At 38.3% G+C, this 22,627-nt stretch overlaps 1 protein-coding gene across 3 annotated transcripts in view; it reads right to left on the bottom strand.

Moving 5' to 3' along the window:
* KDM1A (lysine demethylase 1A) overlaps positions 1-22,627 on the bottom strand; it is a 72,847-nt gene that overhangs the window by 28,889 nt on the left and 21,331 nt on the right. For 2 of the 3 annotated variants that reach the window (XM_007459193.1, XM_007459194.1), the window contains exons 3-4: positions 13,400-13,459; positions 2,054-2,187 (exon numbers count right to left, since the gene is read on the bottom strand). In XM_007459193.1, coding sequence (XP_007459255.1) covers positions 2,054-2,187; positions 13,400-13,459 — 194 coding nt within the window. The remainder of the gene's footprint in view (positions 1-2,053; positions 2,188-13,399; positions 13,460-22,627) is intronic. The other variant, XM_007459195.1, reaches the window with a different exon arrangement.

Consider the following 22,627-nt stretch of genomic DNA (forward strand, 5'->3'; position numbering starts at 1 on the left):
TCCCACATACTGCAGAGCAGCTAGGCCCATAAGCCATGGCCACTGAGCCTGCGCGTCCGGAGCCTGCGCTCTACAACGGAGAGGCCACAACAGTGTGAGGCCCGCGTACCGCAAAAAAAAAAAAAAAAAAAAAAAAAGTGTAAATAAATTCAATTACAAAGAGATATGACCAAATCCATATGGACCCTCTGCTTTTCTCTGTGGCCACTGTCAAAGGAAAATGGAATTCCTCAAGCACACAGTGGGCCCAAGTCCATCACCCCTCAACACAAGCCTTCCTCCTTCCATCTTATAATATAAAGGTCAGGTCATAGGTTCTAGTTGAATAATCCTGAAGTTGTGGTTTTAAAATCTGGAAGCAAAAGATGCAGTTTAACACGAGAGAACTGACACAATTCTTACAGGAAAGAATGACTTAAGTTCCGTTTTATAGCCAGAGATCACAACTCTAACCTGGGCTAGTCCTTCCCCAAATCTGGATTTCTGGTCACAGGTAATGAATCAGAGAAAACAGAGATCACTACAAATCCACCACTCAAATTCAAGTAAAAAGTAAAAACTCCCCTCAGGATTAAACAAAAAAATGACAATTTTGTCTGAAATCCACTTAGAACAAATGTTGACATGCTACACAAAGAAGTTGATTCAATTATAAGACAAATCAGCCTCAGAAATGCACATTAAGAATTTTCCATTCACTTTAAAAAAATCACCCTATTTTCCTTCACAAAAGAGAACCTTTATTCTGTACTACAAAAACCTACCAATCACTCTAGATGAATGGCATTTAACAACCCAAATTTAGCAGTAGTTGTGCAATGTAATGGTCAAAATAAAGACATTAGTGGTGGCTAAAAAGACATCTCTGAGCTATATCCAAAATAACTAAAATTACAACATGAATTTCTTCTACTTTGTATCACTCCAGAGTACAATGAATATGTTCTGAATAGTATATAAAGAATTTCTGTTGAATAAAGGACATTAAATAAAAATTCACTGAAGAAATACAAATGACTAATAAATGTGAAAAAGCAATCAGTCTGGGGCTTCCCTGGCGGTGCAGTGGTTGAGAGTCTGCCTGCCGATGCAGGCAACACGGGTTCATGCCCCGGTGCAGGAGGATCCCGCGTGCCGCGGAATGGCTGGGCCCGTGAGCCATGGCCACTGAGCCTGCGCGTCTGGAGCCTGTGCTCCGCAATGGGAGAGGCCACAGCAGTAAGAGGTCTGCGTACCGCAAAAAAAAAAAAAAAAAAAAAGCAATCAGTCTAAGTAATCAAAGAAATGGAAAATAAATGAAATGATTTTGGTCTACTACAGCAGCACAGATTATCATCGTTTTAATCACAAAAATAGGGCAGGAAAAAAAACAACAACAAAAAAAACAGGGCAGGGTAATGAGAGTGTCAACTAGGTCAGCCTCTCTGGGAAGCAATCTGACAACATGTATCAAATCTTTAAAAGCATTCATACTTTTTGACCAGGTAGTTTTCCTTCTAGAACTCTATCCTAAGGAAATAACCAGAGATAAGAGTCAAGAATGTATAAAGCTGTTCAGAGCTTCATTATAATAAGCAAAAACGGACATTTAAATGCCCAACAGTTAAAGTATGACCCAACTGTCAGACAAAAAAATATTTTGCCGACATTAAAATCAACCATTTAGCCAGAGGAGGAAGATGAGCCAGATGAGTAGAACAGAATAAGGGTTTCTCTTACCCTGGGAAGGAAAGACAAAATGATTATTTTTAATGTATTATTAAAAAAAAAAGTATATAAAGATTCTTATTGTGTGTTTATGAGGTTATGAGGAAAGAAAAGGATCCCAAGAATGCATGGAAGTAGGATCTCAATTTTGTAAAAACAAAAATTAAATATACCTTTAAAAAAATACCTGGAGGAAAAAACACCTAATTTTTAACAGTGGTTATCTCGGAATAGTATTACAGATAACTTAAAAATTCTTTCCTCTCTATTTCCCCCCCCATATTCTATATAAAAGTAATATGTACCTTTTACAATTCAGGTGGAAAAAAGCTGATTGGAAACTTACTGTGCGGTTTCTAATGAACAGAAAAACCTTCTGGGTCTGCTGTGGTCCACTGATGATATCTGGAAAACAGGCTGCTTCTTGAGAAGTCATCCGGTCATGAGGAAGTCTACTCTGGAAAGCTGCACCCTCCACACCTAACAAAGAAAAGCAAAGGACTTCTGGGAAAAGTGAAAGTGAACACAAAACTAGGGATAATGATTATGCCTCAAACTCCTTTCTTGCCTGAAGAACCCCTGTAAAGCTTTGCCTTATTTGCAGACTGATCTCACTTCCTTTTTAAAAAAAACTTTCAATTTGCTCAAAAGCTGAAACATCCTTAGGATTTAGTCATTGTTTTGAGCTCAACATTCCAAAAATCAGTTTACTAATGAGTGAAACAATATACCTTATAAAGCACAAGGCATTTAGAATATTTTCTTCATCCACAAAAAAACTTTAAAATATTGGAGGATGCTCTAAATAAAATTAGCATTACTGATAATATACAATAAAATTTAAAACTAAAGAACCAGAGTAAAGGAAAATACACTAACGAAAGCAAAAGAGGCTATGGAGTGAAAAACACAATCACATGCCTTCTTTTAGGACTACAGCAGGGAACATGAAGAGGACTCTAAGGTTTAATAACCAACACATGATCTCATAAATGGCACCAGCCATCAGTTCTCATAATTCAGTGCTGGCAAGCAGTGAAAGAAACTAAGCAGACTACAATGAATAGACAAAAGAAAGCAAGGAATTCACCTTTTCTGGTAGAAACATTACTACATATTGCAAGTAAAATATTTTACTGCATGTACTATACATAGTATATATATAGTATATATAGTATATATACATAGTATATATATAACTTATATAACAAGTATAATTCTTAGAATTGGGTATTAAATTGATATTTTTATAAGCTGATGGTTAAGTACATCTTTATAAGATGTCCTTAGAAACATTCACATATATTTTACTTTTATTTCTAAGATGATCTCTCCCTGGTGGTCTAGTGGTTCAGATTCGGCGCTCTCTATCTAAGATGATCTTACAAATATATACTTCCATCAGCTTCTGAACATATCAAGAAACAATTTAAAGAGTTTCAAAATTCAATACCACTGAAGTAATTATATAAGTAACAAGACAGGCACCAGATATCCATATTTAATCATTTTGAAGCACATAAAGCAAGAAGTTGGAAGCACTGATAATGGAAGCAACTTTAAAGGAAAGGCATTGGTAAGATTAGGAGAATAAAAAGAACAAGGCAGAGACCTTCAATATAGTGGAGGAGTGAGACGTGGAGATCACCTTCCTCCCCACAAATACATCAGAAATACATCTACATGTGGAACAACTCCTACAGAACACCTACTGAACGCTGGCAGAAGACCTCAGACATCCCAAAAGGCAAGAAACTCCCCACGTACCTAGCCATGTGGCTGACAGGGTCTTGGTGCTCCAGCCGGATGTCAGGCCTGTGCCTCTGAGGTGGGAGAGCCGAGTTCAGGACATTGGTCCACCAGAGACCTCCCAGCTCCACATAATATCAAATGGCGAGAGCTCTCCCAGAGATCTCCATCTCAATGCTAAGACCCAGCTCCACTCAACAACCAGCAATCTACAGTACTGGACACCTTATGCCAAACAACTAGCAAGACAGGAACACAATCTCAGCCATTAGCAGAGAGGCTACCAAAAATCATAATAAGGTCACAAACACCCCAAAACACACCACCGGATGTGGTCCTGCCCACCAGAAAGACAAGATCCAGCCTCATCCACCAGAATACAAGCACTACTCCCATCCACCAGGAAGCCTACACAACCCACTGAACCAACCTTAGCCACTAGGGGCAGACACCAAAAACAACAGGAACTACGAACCTGCAGCCTGCAAAAAGGAGACCCCAAACACAGTAAGTTAAGCAAAATGAGAAGACAGAGAAACACACAGCAGATGAAGGAGCAAGGTAAAAACGTACCAGACCAAACAAATGAAGAGGAAATAGGCAGTCTACCTGAAAAAGAATTCAGAGTAATGATAGTAAAGATGATCCAAAATCTTGGAAATACAATGGACAAAATACAAGGATCATTTCACAAAGACCTAGAAGAACTAAAGAGCAAAGAGACAATGATGAACAACACAATAAATGCAATAAAAAATTCTCTACAAGGAATCAATAGCAGAGTAACTGAGGTAGAATAGATAAGTGACCTGGAAGATAAAACAGTGGAAATAACTACTGCAGAGCAGAATAAAGAAAAAAGAATGAAAAGAATTGAGGACAGCCTTAGAGATCTCTGGGACAACATTAAATGCACCAACATTCAAATTATAGGGGTTCCAGAAGAAGAAGGGAAAAAGAAAGGGACTGAGAAAATATTTGAAGATTATAGTTGAAAACTTCCCTAATACGGAAAAGGAAATAGTCAATCAAGTCCAGGAAGCACAGAGAGTCCCATAAAGGATAAATCCAAGGAGAAACATGCCAAGACACATATTAATCAAACTGTCAAAAAATAAATACAAAGAAAAAATATTAAAAGCAGCAAGGGAGGGCTTCCCTAGTGGCGCAGTGGTTGAGAGTCTGCCTGCCGATGCAGGGGACACAGGTTCGTGCCCCGGTCCAGGAAGATCCCACATGCCGCAGAGCGGCTAGGCCTGTGAGCCACGGCCACTGAGCCTGCGCGTCCGGAGCCTGTGTTCCGCAACAGGAGAGGCCACAACAGTGAGAGGCCCACGTACCGCGAAAAAAAAAAAAAGCAGCAAGGGAAAAACAACAAATAACATACAATGGAATCCCCACAAGGTTAACAGCTGATCTTTCAGCAGAAACTCTGCAAGTCAGATGGGAGTGGCAAGACATATTTAAAGTGATGAAAGGGAAAAACCTACAACCAAGATTACTCTACGCAGCAAGGATCTCATTCAGATTTGACGGAGAAATTAAAACCTTTACAGACAAGCAAAAGCTAAGAGAATTCAGCACCACCAAACCAGCTTTACAACAAATGCTAAAGGAACTTCTCTAGGCAGGAAATACAAGAGACGGAAAAGACCTACAATAATAAACCAAAAACAATTAAGAAAATGGCCACAGGAACACACATATCGATAATTACCTTAAATGTAAATGGATTAAACGCTCCCACCAAAAGACACAGACTGGCTGAATGGACACAAAAACAAGACCCGTATATATGCTGTCTACAAGAGACCCACTTCACACCTAGGGACACATACACTGAAAGTGAGGGGATGGAAAAAGATATTCCATGCAAATGGAAATCACAAGAAAGCTGGAGTAGCAATTCTCACATCAGACAAAATAGACTTTAAAAGAAAGACCATTACAAGAGACAAAGAAGGACACACATAATGATAAAGGGATCAATCCAAGAAGAAGATATAACAAATTGTAAATATTTATGCACCCAACATAGGAGCACCTCAATACATAAGGCAAATGCTAACAGCCATAAAAGGGGAAATCGACAGTAACAGAACCATAGTAGGGGACTTTACCACCCCATTTTCACCAATGGACAGATCATCCAAAATGAAATAAGGAAACACAAGCTTTAAATGATACATTAAACAAGATGGACTTAATTGATATTTATAGGACATTCCATCCAAAAACAACAGAATACACTTTCTGCTCAAGTGCTCATGGAACATTCTCCAGGAAAGATCATATCTTGGGTCACAAATCAAGCCTTAGTAAATTTAAGAAAACTGAAATCATATCAAGTATCTTTTCCGACCACAACGCCATGAGATTAGATATCAATTATAGGAAAAGAGCAGTAAAAAATACAAACACATGGAGGCTAAACAATACACTACTTAGTAACGAAGTGATCACTGAAGAAATCAAAGAGGAAATTAAAAAATACCTAGAAACAAATGACAATGGAGATACAACGACCCAAAACCTATGGGATGCAGCAAAAGCAGTTCTAAGAGGGAAGTTTATAGCAATACAAGCCCACCTTAAGAAGCAGGAAACATCTCGAATAAACAACCTAACCTTGCACCTCAAGCAATTAGAGAAAGAAGAACAAAAAAACCCCAGAGTTAGCAGAAGGAAAGAAATCATAAAAATCAGATCAGAAATAAATGAAAAAGAAATGAAGGAAACAATAGCAAAGATCAATAAAACTAAAAGCTGGTTCTTTGAGAAGATAAACAAAATAGATAAACCATTAGCCAGACTCATCAAGAAAAAAAGGGAGAAGACTCAAATCAATAGAATCAGAAATGAAAAAGGAGAAGTAACAACTGACACTGCAGAAATACAAAAAATCATGAGGGATTACTACAAGCAACTCTATGCCAATAAAATGGACAATCTGGAAGAAATGGACAAATTCTTAGAAATGCACAAACTGCCAAGACTGAATCAGGAAGAAATAGAAAATATGAACAGACCAATCACAAACACTGAAATTGAAACTGTGATTAAAAATCTTCCAACAAACAAAAGCCCAGGACCAGATGGCTTCACAGGCGAATTCTATCAAACATTTAGAGAAGAGCTAACACCTATCCTTCTCAAACTCTTCCAAAATATAGCAGAGGGAGGAACACTCCCAAACTCATTCTACGAGGCCACCATCACCTTGATACCAAAACCAGACAAGGATGTCACAAAGAAAGAAAACTACAGGCCAATATCACTGATGAACATAGATGCAAAAATCCTCAACAAAATACTGGCAAACAGAATCCAACAGCACATTAAAAGGATCATACACCATGATCAAGTGGGGTTTATCCCAGGAATGCAGGGATTCCTCAGTATATGCAAATTGATCAATGTGATAAACCATATTAACAAATTGAAGGAGAAAAACCATATGATCATCTCAATAGATGCAGAAAAAGCTTTCGACCGAATTCAACACCCTTTTATGATAAAAACCCTGCGAAAGTAGGCATAGAGGGAACTTACCTCAACATAATAAAGGCCATATATGACAAACCCACAGCCAACATCGTTCCCAATGGTGAAAAACTGAAACCATTTCTTCTAAGATCAGGAATAAGACAAGGTTGTCCACTCTCACCACTACTATTCAACATAGTTTTGGAATTTTTAGCCACAGCAATCAGAGAAGAAAAAGGAATCCAAATCAGAAAAGAAGTAAAGCTGTCACTGTTTGCAGATGACATGATACCACACATAGAGAATCCTAAAGATGCTACCAGAAAACTACTAGAGCTAATCAATGAATGTGGTAAAGTATCAGGATACAAAATTACTGCACAGAAATCTCTTGCATTCCTATACACTAATGATGAAAAATCTGAAAGAGAAATTAAGGAAACACTCCCATTTACCACTGCAACAAAAAGAATAAAATACCTAGGAATAAGCCTATCTAAGGAGACAAAAGACCTGTATGCAGAAAACTATAAGACACTGAAATTAAAGATGATACAAACAGATGGAGAGATATAACATGTTCCTGGATTGGAGGAATCAACATTGTGAAAATGATTATACTACCCAAAGCAATCTACAGATTCAATGCAATCCCTATCAAACTACCAATGGCATTTTTCACAGAACTAGAACAAAAAATTTCACAATTTGTACGGAAACACAAAAGACCCCAAATAGCCAAAGCAAGCTTGAGAAAGAAAAGCAGAGCTGGAGGAATCAGGCTCCCTGACTTCAGACTATACTACAAAGCTACAGTAATCAGGACAGTATGGTACTGGCACAAAAACAGAAATATAGATCAATGGAACAGGACAGAAAGCCCAGAGATAAACCCACGCACATATGGTTACCTTATTTTTGATAAAGGAGGCAAGAATATACAGTGGAGAAAAGACAGCCTCTTCAATAAGTGGTGCTGGGGAAACTGGACAGCTACATGTAAAAGAATGAAATTAGAACACCCCCTAACACCACACAAAAAAATAAACTCAAAATGGATTAAAGACCTAAATGTAAGGCCAGAAACTATAAAACGCTTAGAGGAAAACATAGGAACAACACTCTTTGACACAAATCACAGCAAGTTCTTTTTTGATCCACCTCCTAGAGAAATGGAAATAAAAACAAAAATAAACAAATGGGACCTAATGAAACTTCAAAGCTTTTGCACAGCAAAGGAAAACATAAACAAGATGAAAAGACAACCCTCAGAATGGGAGAAAATATTTTTCAAATGAAGCAACTGACAAAGGATTAACCTCCAAAATTTACAAGCAGCTCATGCAGCTCAAAAAAACAAACAACCCAATCCAAAAATGGGCAGAATACCTAAATAGACTTTTCTCCAAAGAAGATATACAGATTGCCAACAAACACATGAAAGGATGCTCAACATCACTAATCATTAGAGAAATGTAAATCAAAACTACAATGAGGTATCACCTCACACCAGTCAGAATGGCTATCATCAAAAAAATCTACAAACAATAAATGCTGGAGAGGGTGTGGAGAAAAGGGAACCCTCTTGCACTGTTGATGGGAATGTAAATTGATATAGCCAGTATGGAGAACAGTATGGAGGTTCCTTCAAAAACTAAAAATAGAACTACCATATGACCCAGCAATCCCACTAATAGGCATATACCCTGAGAAAACCATAATTCAAAAAGAGTCAGGTACCACAATGTTCATTGCAGCTCTATTTACAATAACCAGGACATGGAAGCAACCTAAGTGTCCATGGACAGATGAATGGATAAAGAAGATGCGGGTATATATACACAATGGATATTACTCAGCCATAAAAGAAACGAAATTGAGTTATTTGTAGTGAGGTGGATGGACATAGAGATTGTCATACAGAGTGAAGTAAGTCAGAAAGAGAAAAATAAATACCGTATGCCAACACATATAATATGGAATCTAAGAAAGAAAAAAAAAAGGTTCTGAAGAATCCAAGGGCAGTACAGGAATAAAGACACAGATGTAGAGAATGGACTTGAGGACACGGGGAGGGGGAAGGGTAAGCTGCGACGAAGTGAGAGAGTGGCACGGACTTATATATACTATCAAATGGAAAATGGATAGCTAGTGGGAAGCAGCTGCATAGCACAGGAAGATCAGCTTGGTGCTTTGTGACCACCTAGAGGGGTGGGATGGGGCGGTGGGATAGGGAGGGTGGGAGGGAGACGCAAGAGGGAGGAGATATGGGGATATATGTATATGTACAGCTGATTCACTTTGTTATAAAGCAGAAACTAACACACCATTGTAAAGCGATTATACTCCAATAAAGATGTTTAAAAAAAAAGAAGAAGAACAAAGCAGGTAAAGATGTAACTTAGAAAATTATAGCTAAGCTATTGAGGTGTTGTTTCCACAAAGACATCCAAACACTATCTAGGAAAAAATAATGGTTAACAAGAGGTTAAGTAAAAATGTCTAATGCTACTGTACATTAAGAAATACTGTTGTTGGAGACAAGAAGAAAAATTCATCCATTCACAGTAGATTATGAGGGCACAAATACTGTACTCACAACAGTAGATCAAATCAATAATCCTCACATTTAATGAATCTCAACCTAAAATTAAAGACTGTCAGGAGAATTAATTACTCCTTAAGGAAAAAAATAATCAGTAACAGCCATATTGCGGAGGGTGAAGCATGAAATTAAGGCATGAAAAGAAGAAATGCTGACTATCAGATGTATAGGTTATTTCAGTAATTTGAAAGTTTCTAAAACTATACAGCTTTTTTTTTTTTTTAATTTATTTTTTGGCTGTGTTGGATCTTTGTTGCTGCACGCAGGCTTGCTCCGTGGCATGTGGGATCTTCCCAGACCAGGGATCAAACCCATGTCCCCTGCGTTGGCAGGCAGATTCTTAACCACTGCGCCACCAGGGAAACCCCAACTATACAGCTTTGCTGTCCCCAGTCCTGTACCCCCAAATCAAAATAAATAAACACAAAACAAAGCCAAGTCCCAAAACATGTCACATTTATAAGAAGCATTATCTACCCAATAATCCTGAGTATTTGGACCAAATATCTCTTCATAGGTTACTTCTTGGTATATTTCATGAGTGTATACTATTAATAAGACAACCAATGAACTCTGTAAACTCTACTTCTCCCTCCCAAAAATAGGGTAGTTTTCTTTCTTAGCTATATTATCTTCTATATATATGTTTAATAAGTGGTCAATGAACATCAATCCTACTGCAAAATACTACTGTCAATGACAGCCAGAAAAACCATGTGGGGAAAAAGCACTATATTTTACATTATATTTGGTTCCTCATTCCAAGTGTTCTTATCAACAGAAATCACTCCAATATAGTTGGCTAATTTGGGAAATATGTAACAATTAAGAAATTTTTTATCAGTCATGACAGTTTTAAATTATCTTTGAATCAAACATCAAAAGTTTAACAAAAGGAATTAAAGAAACCAAAAGTTGTAACATTAATGTATATGTGGAATAACACTGTTCTCCATCTCTATCTTCTATATAACATCTAAAAAAAAGCCCAATTATTCCTAAAAATAAATTTTAAAAAAATGAAAAATGGTCCCTAAAAACTCAGTAATTATTGCCTTCCTTCTGGTTTTTAGGGATGAAAATTACTATTTCAAAGAAGGAAACCATTACCAAAATCAAGGTGAAAAGTGTGCAAGATTAAAAAATCTAACTTTTTCCCAAGGAAACAAAAAACGTTAATTTGGAACCTAAACTGCTCAGAAGCTAAATCAAAACATTCTTTCTATAAAATATTTCAAAATGAACTAACAAACCACTCTGGATAATCTAACTCAAGTATCTCCTTTAGAGGGAAGAACCTTACAGAATACAACTGTCTTCAGTATAATATCCTGATTAAAAGTAGCAGTAGTACATATAATTCATAAGTATTTACACTTTGCTCTGGAATACAGTTTTATACTTGGCTGTTTGTGTGTACTTAATAGAGTCTGGTATTCTGGAAATTTAGAATATTTCAAAGACGTTACCTTAATTTTTTAAAAGCCCCAAGGCTGCCTACATACCAATCTTGTCTTCTGTTCAATTCCTCTTTCTCACCACTTAACACAGGAAATTTCCAGCATCACCTTTCAAAATGCAGTCATGCTAAAGCATAACTGCCTTTTCTAATGGTCTGATTGGCTAATGCTTTCTCTCAAAACACAGTAAAAGTAGTTAAATATTTAAGGGACTAATTTAGATCTTTCCGGATATATCAATTAGGCAGAAAAAAAGGAGGGGGGGAAGTGAGTATATAGGACTGCTATTCCATGAAATCATTTCCCCCTGATTCTGATATGATACAGGTAGCATCTTGAATGAAGTAAGAGAGATATAACAACAGAAAAGAAGGCCTCCATGAGTTTCTTGCCTTTTCCCCCCTTTATTAACGTAGATAAAATGAACTACAATCAGATTTCTAGCTAAAGAGGGAAAACAAGAGCCTGATAGGATGTACATATAAACTTACTAAAATCAGTAAGTTTAGATGCACCATATCCAGTCCTATAATAATTTAGAAATAAAAGAATAAAGAATAGGGGGAGAAGAGAGAAAAAGGAAAAAGAGGAGAATCCTATGATTTCTTATGCTTTAGATTTTTTATTTTTAGCATAAACGCACACTTTAAATGATTCTATAAGGGAAGGTGTAAGGAATAGTATATGCATAAGAAACGAGACCTCTGGGTTCTCACTCCTCCACAGTTGGGTATATTCCTGGTCGAGTCATTTAACTTTGTGTTTCAGGACCTGATAAAACAGGGGTGATACAAATACCACCTGTTTGAAGGCACAAAGCTAAGCAAGATGACCTCAAGTTCCCTTCTAACTTTCAAGATTTAGGATGTAAACACCAACTTGCTATGATTTTTTAAAAGTCAAGATGTGATCCTGGTCCCAAGATACTCATGACGGTCATTTGGTTTTGTTAAGAGAATAACATTGATCACTTATAAGCATACGTTTCTAACTCTGACTGATCATCTCACAAATGCATGCTTCTGAACAAGGTGAAAATCTAAAGAAGAGACCTTGAAGGGTTCAGAAGAGTCACCACCATTCCTGGAAACACTTAAAACTCATGTTTTACTAATATTAAGTCAGTAGCACCACAGTTCTATATGAAAGTCTGCTTTTACTTTCAGCAATACAACATGTTGTTTACTTAAGCAAAAGAGTAAACTTATTTATTACTCATGTAAAAACAAAACAAAAAGAAACAAGAAAACTCAATTTATTTCTTCAAGATTAAAGATCTAAAGGCTATCCCAGACCCTCAACAGTTCCATGGAAGATCCAACTGTGCATCATTTGATGAAAAGCATTCTTGAAGATTTATCTGCCAGATACAGACTCTGAAAGAGAATTTTAACTCCTCTAAGACAACCATGTACTGATTATCAACCTCCAATCCTTCAAATAGCATTTAAAGAAGTCTACTTCTAACATTCTGGATCCCCTAAGTACTAATTTCTGTATTAACACTGAACTATTTTTGATCTAAGGGAGTAAAATACAAAATATTCCCTGGATCTGCTGTACACAAGCTATAAGAAACAAATAATTTTAAAGTAGACTTAAGAGTTCAAAAGTGACAAACTCCATAAGTGATACCTATTCCAAGTCTATCAAAATGTATATATAAACTAGTTTTGAGCACTGGCACACACAACTGCATCCTTTAAGAGGTAAAGGATGAAATCCAGATATTCTACTTTGGATTCTTGGAACACACTTTAACTGTTCCAGGTTGGCCCCTATAAATCATTTAACCCTTTATTTTTTCCAAAAGTTAAAATCTCATAGTTTGGTCTGAAAAGAAACAGCACTTCAAGCAGACTTTTTAACAAAGATTAATTTTCATGTGAGAAACAAAATGTTTAAACTGCAAAATGATTAACTATGTAATGTTAACTGAAAAAACTGTATCCAATACCACTTAACAACCATTTCTCTTGCCCACATAGTTCCTCTGACTAATCCTAGAATGCCTTTCCATCCTGTTTTTCAGCCTATGGCTTCCCCTCTGTGTATAAAGTTATTTTTCTTTGTAAAGGTCCCATGATTTCTAAGTCTATGTTTTATATCATGTTTACTTTTACTATAAAGGCTGCTGGGGGAGAAAAGTACCCGCCATCTCCTCAAAAACATGAAGAAGAGTGGAGGGCTGAGATCGGCCTGAGGACTTCAAAAGGTTTTGCTTGCCTTTGTTCTGGCTACACTTTCTCCTATTATACTACTCTGTCCTGTGGGTTAAAGTTCCCCTGCGCTTCTGGCTAAAATGTGGGTACTACAGCCAAAAACACTTGCAAGCATCAAACCCTGACTTGGCGGCTCTTGCTAAGTGGCAAGCATCTAATGCCACCCTCACCTGATGCTTGGCCGTCTCCATACCCTCCAGAACTGTCGTCTTGAAGTCCTCCTGCTTGCCCTGTGGAAGGAAAGAGGAGAACTCAGGGACCTTACTCCATAAATTGAGATAATATCTGGACATAAAGGCCTAATAGTTGGCGACTCACGAATTCACCACCAACTAGTAAACGCATATTCAGAGAGCTCCTTCTTCTGGAATCAAGGCCCAGGGAGTCACATTATAGTCTTCCAAATTCTGGTCAGGAAACTTCAACTTTACATGCTGATTCTTGTTGAAAGGTAGGAGAACAAAGTACGCAGTATTTCTAATTGCTAAATCCTTGCTGTCAGTCTTAATAGTCAAAGTTGGATGGGGGAAAAGGGATTCCAAATGTCTTTTACTACTTGTTGCTAGACTGAGAGCGGGTGTGACATGGGCTCTAGGATCTGGAGTTGCAACAATTCAGCATCTGCTCAATGTCTCTTAAACTTTACCTTTCTATCTAAAAAGAATATATATAAGACAACAAGCAAGACATAATTTTAATGAAATATTCTCCCCTTGACTTCAAAGAAGGGATGATAACTAAGAGATTCAGTTCCAAAAGAAGTTTCATTCACTATACATACTAGACAGTGCCAGATCTGAACATGCCAGTGCTTCCTCAGTAACACTTTAATTAAAACACCATAAAACACCTCACAGTCATATGCCAAGTACTGTAGATAGACATAACACAAGGGGGAAGGCTGGAGCAGGCAAGATGGTGGAGGAGCTTCTACCTCAAGCTTCACAATAAGCCTGCTAAGAAATTTTCCTCATTGATTAATGTACAGAAATAACTTTTAAGAAAAGTATCACAGCTTGAAAGTTAAACCTGAGAAAGTCAGGACAGATCATCTTCCAGACTCTTCCAAAACTCAATCACCAAGACAGATGCAATGATCCTCTTAAGCCTCTCGCCACCTGATATACTATGGGAAACTACTACCAGTGTGATCTTTGGAAGATATGAAACACCATCCCCCAAAGATCTAAAACTGGACACTCTTCATTAAACAGTTTATTCTAAAAGAATATCAACTAGAAAGCAAACTGATTATTCTACCATTTGAGTTAAAAGGCAGCAGGAAAGTAAAACTAACATAGCCCCCTTACTGTAAGAATGATCCCAGGTCTGTGAGACTTAAAATGACATTTTCATCTTTAAGTATATGAAGGTATTCATATATAAATGATTTCTGACAATATTATAATGTGTTGCTAGATGGTATATGGTCTGCTTTGAAAGTAGAATAGAATCCCATCCTAAAATTATTTCACATTGCTCTTGTATAAACGGTACTTTAGGTTCTAGAAGGTTATGCTTCTCAGACAAGGTACAAGGTATATGATTTGTTGTTTACAGCCTTTGGAAAGGGCATATAATTATGAAGAGATAACTCCAATTATGAAATCCAATCTGTAAACTTATCTTAAAAATGCAGGCTGTACATTTAAAATTTTACTTTTAAAGTTTAAATTAAAAAATGTTCATTCTTAATGAACTTATGGATTTATTCATTTAAAAGTCTTTCAGAGTTAAAAAGTTTCAGAGTTAAAATTGTTGTCATTATTTTCTTTGGTTCCAAATAGCACCAAACTAGACCAGAAGATTAAGCTATTGTTTTAGAAGGGGGGAAAGGGGCTGAAAACAATGAAAGAGTTTCCAAGAAGAACATTTAGGCATTAGGAATAATATAGCTCTTCTTTCTCAAAATTATGTTTCTGGCTTCTTTAAGAAAAAATGAAAACAACAGTCTCTTCTAATGATGGCATCTCACCACTTCTCAATAAGTAAAAACAAAACCAAAAAAAACTTTCAAGCTTGCCATTAAGACTGAATTATTTTACCCTTTCTATTTCTATCATTTTCCTTCTCCCACTACATGTCATACAATATGCTATTTACTGTACTGATTTTTTTCCCCTGTCAATGTTTTTTCTTAATAGAAATATGGATTTCTTACCCCTTAGTGCTCAAAAGGTCAACAAGGCCGCTCTTTTACAACAAGGTAAAGCAGTCTTTTTTGCTGTCTGTTTTTGAAAAGAGGTACTAACAAAATTCTTATAAAGACACTGTCCTTTGATAAAAATATGTAGGAGAAACATGGAAAATATTCAATACTCTGGAAAAATTTTTAAAAGGTATCTCTCATAGCAACAGAAAGTCAAAAAAGAAATGAAACTCTAAAATACTACTTAAGCAGAGAAACAGGAGAAAACCAAGCAGAAGATGATATAAACATGAAAGAAATGACGGAAAACAAAAAGTGCTTAAAATTAACTAAATGAACAATATATTTGTCTCTTGAATTGATGAATATTTATAACCTGCTTGAAAGTAAAGTTGCTATTTTCTCTCTAATCACAATATACTCATGAGTATCTTGAGGGTGCCTACTTCTCCAAAGACAGCAGAAAACAGCACCATTTTTATTAGTGGTATTCTAAACCAATTCTTCCTCTTTTTTTTTTTTTGCTTTACCAGCTCTCAGATCTTTTGCCAGCATGCTATAATGTTTAAAGCACAGAATCATGCAATACAATTGGCATAAGAAACAGTCTTATAATTACATATTAATTTCCTTTATTCTTTAACAGAATATTCATTTTATTAAGAACAGCATACACACAAATGTTTGCAGCTAACTTTCCATCCAGGTAGTGTCTCTGATTAGAACATATAAAATGCCATATTCATTTGCTCTTCGGGTCTTTCGGGCCTAGAACTCTGCTTCTGACAGTGGCACAAGGACATGGAACAGCAAGCAAATGTGGTTGTTATCTTCCATGAGCTCAAATTCAAAACAGAAGATGAAAATATACACAAGCAACTTTTTAATATCACCTTGATTTTGGCACTACTGAGAGAGCAGACTTCCTTTTGTTTTCACACACCGCCGCCGACAACACACACACACAAAATCCTCAAGTTTGAAGTAGAGACCCTAATACAGTTTATTTGTGCATATCTTCTCCAAGTTGAAAATAAAGTCTTTTCAGTTTATCTTACATAGCAGCCTTTCAGTTGTCCTCTAATAAAATCTACAGATCTGTTAAGTTATTCTTGAAGAACAGTTAAGTATTTTAGTTATAGTCACACTACTGAATTGTTTTTTCATCTTGATTTAAACTCTCAAGAGACCACGCTTTCAACATCTTAAGAGGAAGCCTATTACGTTCAAATACTTTTATCTGGCAGGCATGGAGGCGAGAATCACTGGTGTGTTGTTCCCAGGAACATACTGAACAACATATTCATCACATTTTGACTATTTAGTTTCTTGGAATCACATTAACTGATAACTTTGTAAACATTTTGAGGAATTACTAAATCTTCTAGGAAGCAATGATCTTTAAACAGAAAATCAATTCATCAAAACTTATTTAATCAAATTTAAATTTTACCAAATTTACAGAATAAAAATAACTGCCAAGGATTGACTTCAATCGAACCTAACAAACTAGCAAAGGAAAAAAACATCTCAAAAGTTAAAACCATCTTTGAACACACAAGTTCGCACTATATTAACACACTAGTTGAGTTTCTTACTTAATAAGCTCACAAATTTAATGTTTACTGAATACCCATCCAAGCTGCCAAGCACAAAATCAAAAGTAGAAAAGGCTGAGTCCCTATTTTCAAAGGGCTCATAATCTAATTGGGGAAAGATGAAAAATATCCAGAAAGAAACTTTTTTTTTTTTTTAAAGGAAACAAGAAACACACACTTGGGGGAATCAGGGAAGCTTTTCCGAACAAATCCAGAAATTTGGATAGACTGGGGTGGGGGGTGCGGGGTACGGTGATACCACAGCATGATCCAGAACATTTACAAATGCAAGGAGAAAACCACAGACATGGTATGTACGAAAAGTTGCACACAGCACCCTGCTTAATGAAGGAGATGATCTCAAAGAGCAGTGGGAGACACAAAGGATAAACAAAAATGGGCCACTTTCAGGGCCAAAACTTAAACTTGATCTTAATAGTAATGCAGGAGAATAGTATTTTCACCAGGAAAGCAACAAAACAAGTGATACTTTAATCAGTTTGTACTAGATGGATTAGAGGAGAAAGGTGATCTAGATAAAGGAGATCCAGTCAAAAGACCACTGAAATAATTTAGATGTGAAGTGAAATCCAGCAGAATAAAAAGGTGACAGTAGGGCTTCCCTGGTGGCACAGTGGTTGATAGTCCGCCTGCCGATGCAGGGGACATGGGTTTGTGCCGCGGTCCGGGAAGATCCCACATGCCATGGAGCGGCTGGGCCCGTGACCCATGTCTGCTGAGCCTGCACCTCCGGAGCCTGTGCTCAGCAACAGGAGAGGCCACAGCAGTGAGAGGCCCGCATACCAAAAAAAAAAAACAAAAAAAAGTTAAAAAGGTGACAGTAAAAATGGACAAGGTGAAGAGGCTGTGCACAGGAAGACACATGACTTTACAAGAGACTTGATGAAAGAGATAAGGGGCTTTCAAGACTCCAAGCTTCCAAAGTTCAGGAGAATAGTAATACAATGGAAAAAATGGGAAATCTGGGAGACAGGTTAGTAAAATTAAATGGAAATACTCTAAAGATGGTTGGAAATTAAAGACTACAACTCACAAGTGAGAATGGGTATAAGAAATTTTAAATCAACATGGAGGTAAAAAGTCTTGAAGCAGCTGTATGATTAATCTCGTAAGGAAAGTCACAGTTTCAAAGAGGAATTGGTCAACATAAATGATAAAAAAAGTAAAAAAGAAAAAAATTGAGAAAAATGAATTATTGGTGACCATCACCAAGTCGTGCTGCCTTCCTGTCCCTGCTGTAGTGAGAGGTGGCTTAAAAACACCTTCAAGTATACCACTCTTGTTTGATACATCTCTTTCCTGCTAACTTTTTGACTATGATTTTTGGCAGAAGAATAAATGATCTACAGCAGCTCAAAGAAACGCAAAGCAAAGTAAACTGGGCTCAGAGAGGTAGACTAAACTATCCTGAAGGAAGAGCCTCGGGATTTCCTCTGAAGCACATTAGAGGCATTTTAAAACACCTAACACTGATCAATACTCCCCAACAAAATTAACCAAAATGAAATCTCCAATTAGAGCAGCAATTCTAGGGTTACACTGTTGTTTAAAATAATGAACTGGGACTTCCCTGGTGGCACGGTGTTTAAGAATCCGCCTGCCAATGCAGGGGACATGGGTTCGAGTCCTGGTCCGGGAAGACCCTACATGCTGCGGAGCAACTAAGCCCGTGTGCCATAACCACTGAGCCTGCGTTCTAGAGCCCGCGAGCCACAACTAGTGAGCCCACGTGCCACAACTACTGAAGCCCGCACGCCTAGAGCCCGTGCTTCGCAACAGAAGAAGCCACCGCAATGAGAAGCCCACGCGCAGCAACAAAGACCTAATACAGCAAGTAAAATAAAATAAAGAACTAAAATAGATAGGCTTAAAGTCTAAAAGCAGGAAAACCATGCTTCCTGAGGTAGGAGCCTGCCTGGAATTTTCTCACTATACCACTGGAGGAGCTGTAGCACTACTTTGCTCCTAAACTTAACACTGGGGCAGAACTGAGAAGCTCAGTAGCAGGGATCCTATATAAAAGAAAGTAAAAGCCCTACAAGCTAGGGAAGAAAGCAAAGGTTTTGTAAGCCAACTGAAAGAACTGACTTTCTCACATGCTATTTCCCTCCACATTCCATAGATTTTCCTTACTTATTTTGTTGCAAAATCTTGGTTTGTAGTTCACTTTTCAAAATGTTGCAAAGAAAGCCCACAATTCAGTTGCTACGTTATGTTGCTCAACTACCAAGCTTAAGCTGTTTGAGTACAGGTAGTTTTTTAAAAACAAAGCTTATTTTTCTAGTTATTTACCTGTTTTTAAAAAGGCCAATATGGAACTTTATTCTGGAGCTGCTATTAAAAGCACCATTATAACTTTTCACAACTGATAACCATGAATGTATTTCCCAAAAAGAGAGTCCCCCTTTCCTGCTCATGTAACAGTTTTTTCAGAACTCTGGCTATCTATATCTTCCCGGGCTATGATTAGAGCCTCCTTCCATCTTAAACATGATTTGAGTCTACAATGCTATGAAAATCATACAACTTCTTAGGCTTTAATTAATCATATGTATTCGTCTATCTTCAAATATCAGAAGATGCTAAAAAATAGCAAAAGCAAAAATAATCCTATTTTCAAATGTTTAAAACCTCTGTGATCAGCAAATATGGCAAAATTTAATGTTATATCTTGATAGTTGATACATGGAATTACATTGTTATTCTCTGAGGAGACAAAGTCTTTATTAGAAAGTACCAAGATTTGCCACTCCTATGATTTAACATATGAAAGCTTAAAGAATTATCTATTTTGTAAAAAATGATCTATTCACATTATTGAAAATGGGCTACCACATACACTTTCCAGTTTCCAAAAGTGACAGAGTATGTATGTCAACCTAGTCCATTACCTAACCTGATTTTTTCCTGACGAGAACACCAATCTGATGCAACTAGAGACTACCATACTAAGTGAAGTCAGAAAGAGAAAGACAAATACCATATGGTATCACTTATACGTGGAATCTAAAATATGACACAAATGAACCTATCTAAGAAACAGAATCATGGAGATCAAAGGAAGAAGACACGGAGATCACCTTCCTCCCCACAGATACACCAGAAATACATCTACACGTGGAACAACTCCTACGGAACACCTACTGAACGCTGGCAGAAGACCTCAGACCTCCCAAAAGGCAAGAAACCCCCACGTACCTGGGTAGGGCAAAAGAAAAAAGAATCAACAGAGACAAAACGATAGGGACGGGTCCTGCACCAGTGGGAGGGAGGTGTGAAGGAGGAAAAGTGTCCACACACTAGGAAGCCCCTTCGCGGGCGGAGACTGCGGGTGGCGGAGGGGGGGAGCTTCGAAGCTGCGGAGGAGAGCACAGCAACAGGGGTGCGGAGGGCAAAGCGGAGAGATTCCAGCACAGAGGATGAGGGCCGATTGGCACTCATCAGCCCGAGAGGCTTGTCTGCTCCCCCGCTGGAGAGGGCGGGGCTTCGGTCGGAGCGCAGGGCAGGGAGAGGACAGGGGTTGGCGGCGTGAACACAGCCTGCAGGGGGTTAGTGCGCCACGGCTGGCCGGAAGGGAGTCCGGGGAAAAGTCTGGAGCTGCCGAAGAGGCAAGAGACTTTTTCTTCCCTTTTTATTTCCTGGTGCGCGAGGAGAGGGGATTAAGAGCGCTGCTTAAAGGAGCTCCAGAGACGGGCGCGAGCCGCGGCTAAAAGCGCGGACCCCAGAGACAGACATGAGACGCTAAGGCTGCTGCTGCCGCCACCAAGAAGCCTGTGTGCGAGCACAGGTCACTATCCACACCCCGCTTCTGGGGAGCCTGTGCAGCCCGCCACTGCCAGGGTCCCGGGATCCAGGGACAACTCCCCCTGGGAGAACGCACGGCTCACGGCTCGCCTCAGGCTGGTGCAACGTCACGCCGGCCGGCCTCTGCCGCTGCAGGCTCGCCCTGCACTCGCCCTGCACTCCGTGACCCTCCCTACCCGCTGGCCTGAGTGAGCCAGAGCCTCCGAACCAGCGGCTCCTTTAACCCTGTCCTGTCTGAGCAAAGAACAGACGCCCTCTGGCCACCTACACGCACAGGCCGGGCCAAAACCAAAGCTGAGCCCCTGGGAGCTGTGAGAACAAAGAGAAAGGGAAATCTCTCCCAGCAGCCGCAGAAGCAGCGGATTAAAGCTCCACAATCAACTTGATGTACCCTGCATCTGTGGAATACATGAATAGACAACGAATCATCCCAAATTAAGGAGGAGGACTTTGAGAGCAAGATTTATTATTCTTTCCCGTTTTCCTTTTTTTGTGTGTATGTGTATGCTTCTGTGTGAGATTTTGTCTGTATCGCTTTGCTTCCACCATTTGTCCGAGGGTTCTATCTGTCCGTCTTTTTTTAAAAAAATTTTTTTCTTAATAATTACTCTTTATTTTAATAACCTTATTTTATTTTACTTTATCTTCGTTCTTTCTTTCCTTCCTTCCCTCCTTTAGACAATGAATCATCCCAAATTGAGGAGGTGGACTTTGAAAGCAAGATTTATGATTTTTTCCTCTTTTCCTCTTTTTGTGAGTGTGTATGTGGATGCTTCTGTGTGAGATTTTGTCTGTATAGCTTTGCTTCCACCATTTGTTCCAGGGTTCTATCCATCTGTTTTTTTTTTGTTTTTTGGTTTTTTTTCCCCCTCTTAATAATAATTTTTTTTAATTTCAATAACTTTATTATATTTTATCTAACTTTATTTTATTTTACTTTATCTTCTTTCTTTTTTTTTCTTCCTTCCCTCCTTCCTTCCTTGCTCCCTCCCTCCCTCCCTCCTTTCTTTCTTTCTACTTCTACTAATTCTTTCTTTCTACTTTTTCTCCCCTTTCTTCTGAGCCATGTGGATGAAAGGCTCTTGGTGCTGCAGCCAGGAGTTAGTGCTGTGCCCCTGAGACAGGAGAGCCAACTTCAGGACACTGGTCCACAAGAGACCTCCCAGCTGCACATAATATCAAACAGCAAAAATCTCACAGAGATCTCCACCTCAACACCAGCACCCAGCTTCACTCAACGACCAGCAAGCTACAGTGCTGGACATGCTATGCCAAACAACTAGCAAGACAGGAACACAACCCCACCCATTAGCAGAGAGGCTGCCCAAAATCATAATACGTCGACAGACACCCCAAAACACAGCACCAGACGTGGGCCTGCCCACCAGAAAGACAAGATCCAGCCTCATCCACCAGAACACAGGCACTAGTCCCCTCCACCAGGAAGCCTACACAACCCACTGAACCAACCTTAGCCACTGGGGACAGACACCAAAAACAACAGGAACTACGAACCTGCAGCCTGCAAAAAGGAGACTCCAAACATAGTAAGATAAGCAAAATGGAAAGACAGAAAAACACACAGCAGATGAAGGAGCAAGATAAAAACCCACCAGACCTAACAAATGAAGAGGAAATAGGCAGTCTACCTGAAAAAGAATTCAGAATAATGATAGTAAAGATGATCCAAAATCTTGGAAATAGAATGGACAAAATGCAAGAAACATTTAACAAGGACCTAGAAGAAATAAAGATGAAACAAACAATGATGAACAACACAATAAATGAAATGAAAAATACTCTAGATGGGATCAATAGCAGAATAA

This window comes from Lipotes vexillifer, unplaced genomic scaffold (genome assembly GCF_000442215.2).
Source record: "Lipotes vexillifer unplaced genomic scaffold, Lipotes_vexillifer_v1.1 scaffold496, whole genome shotgun sequence".
Classification (NCBI taxonomy): Eukaryota; Metazoa; Chordata; class Mammalia; order Artiodactyla; family Lipotidae; genus Lipotes; species Lipotes vexillifer.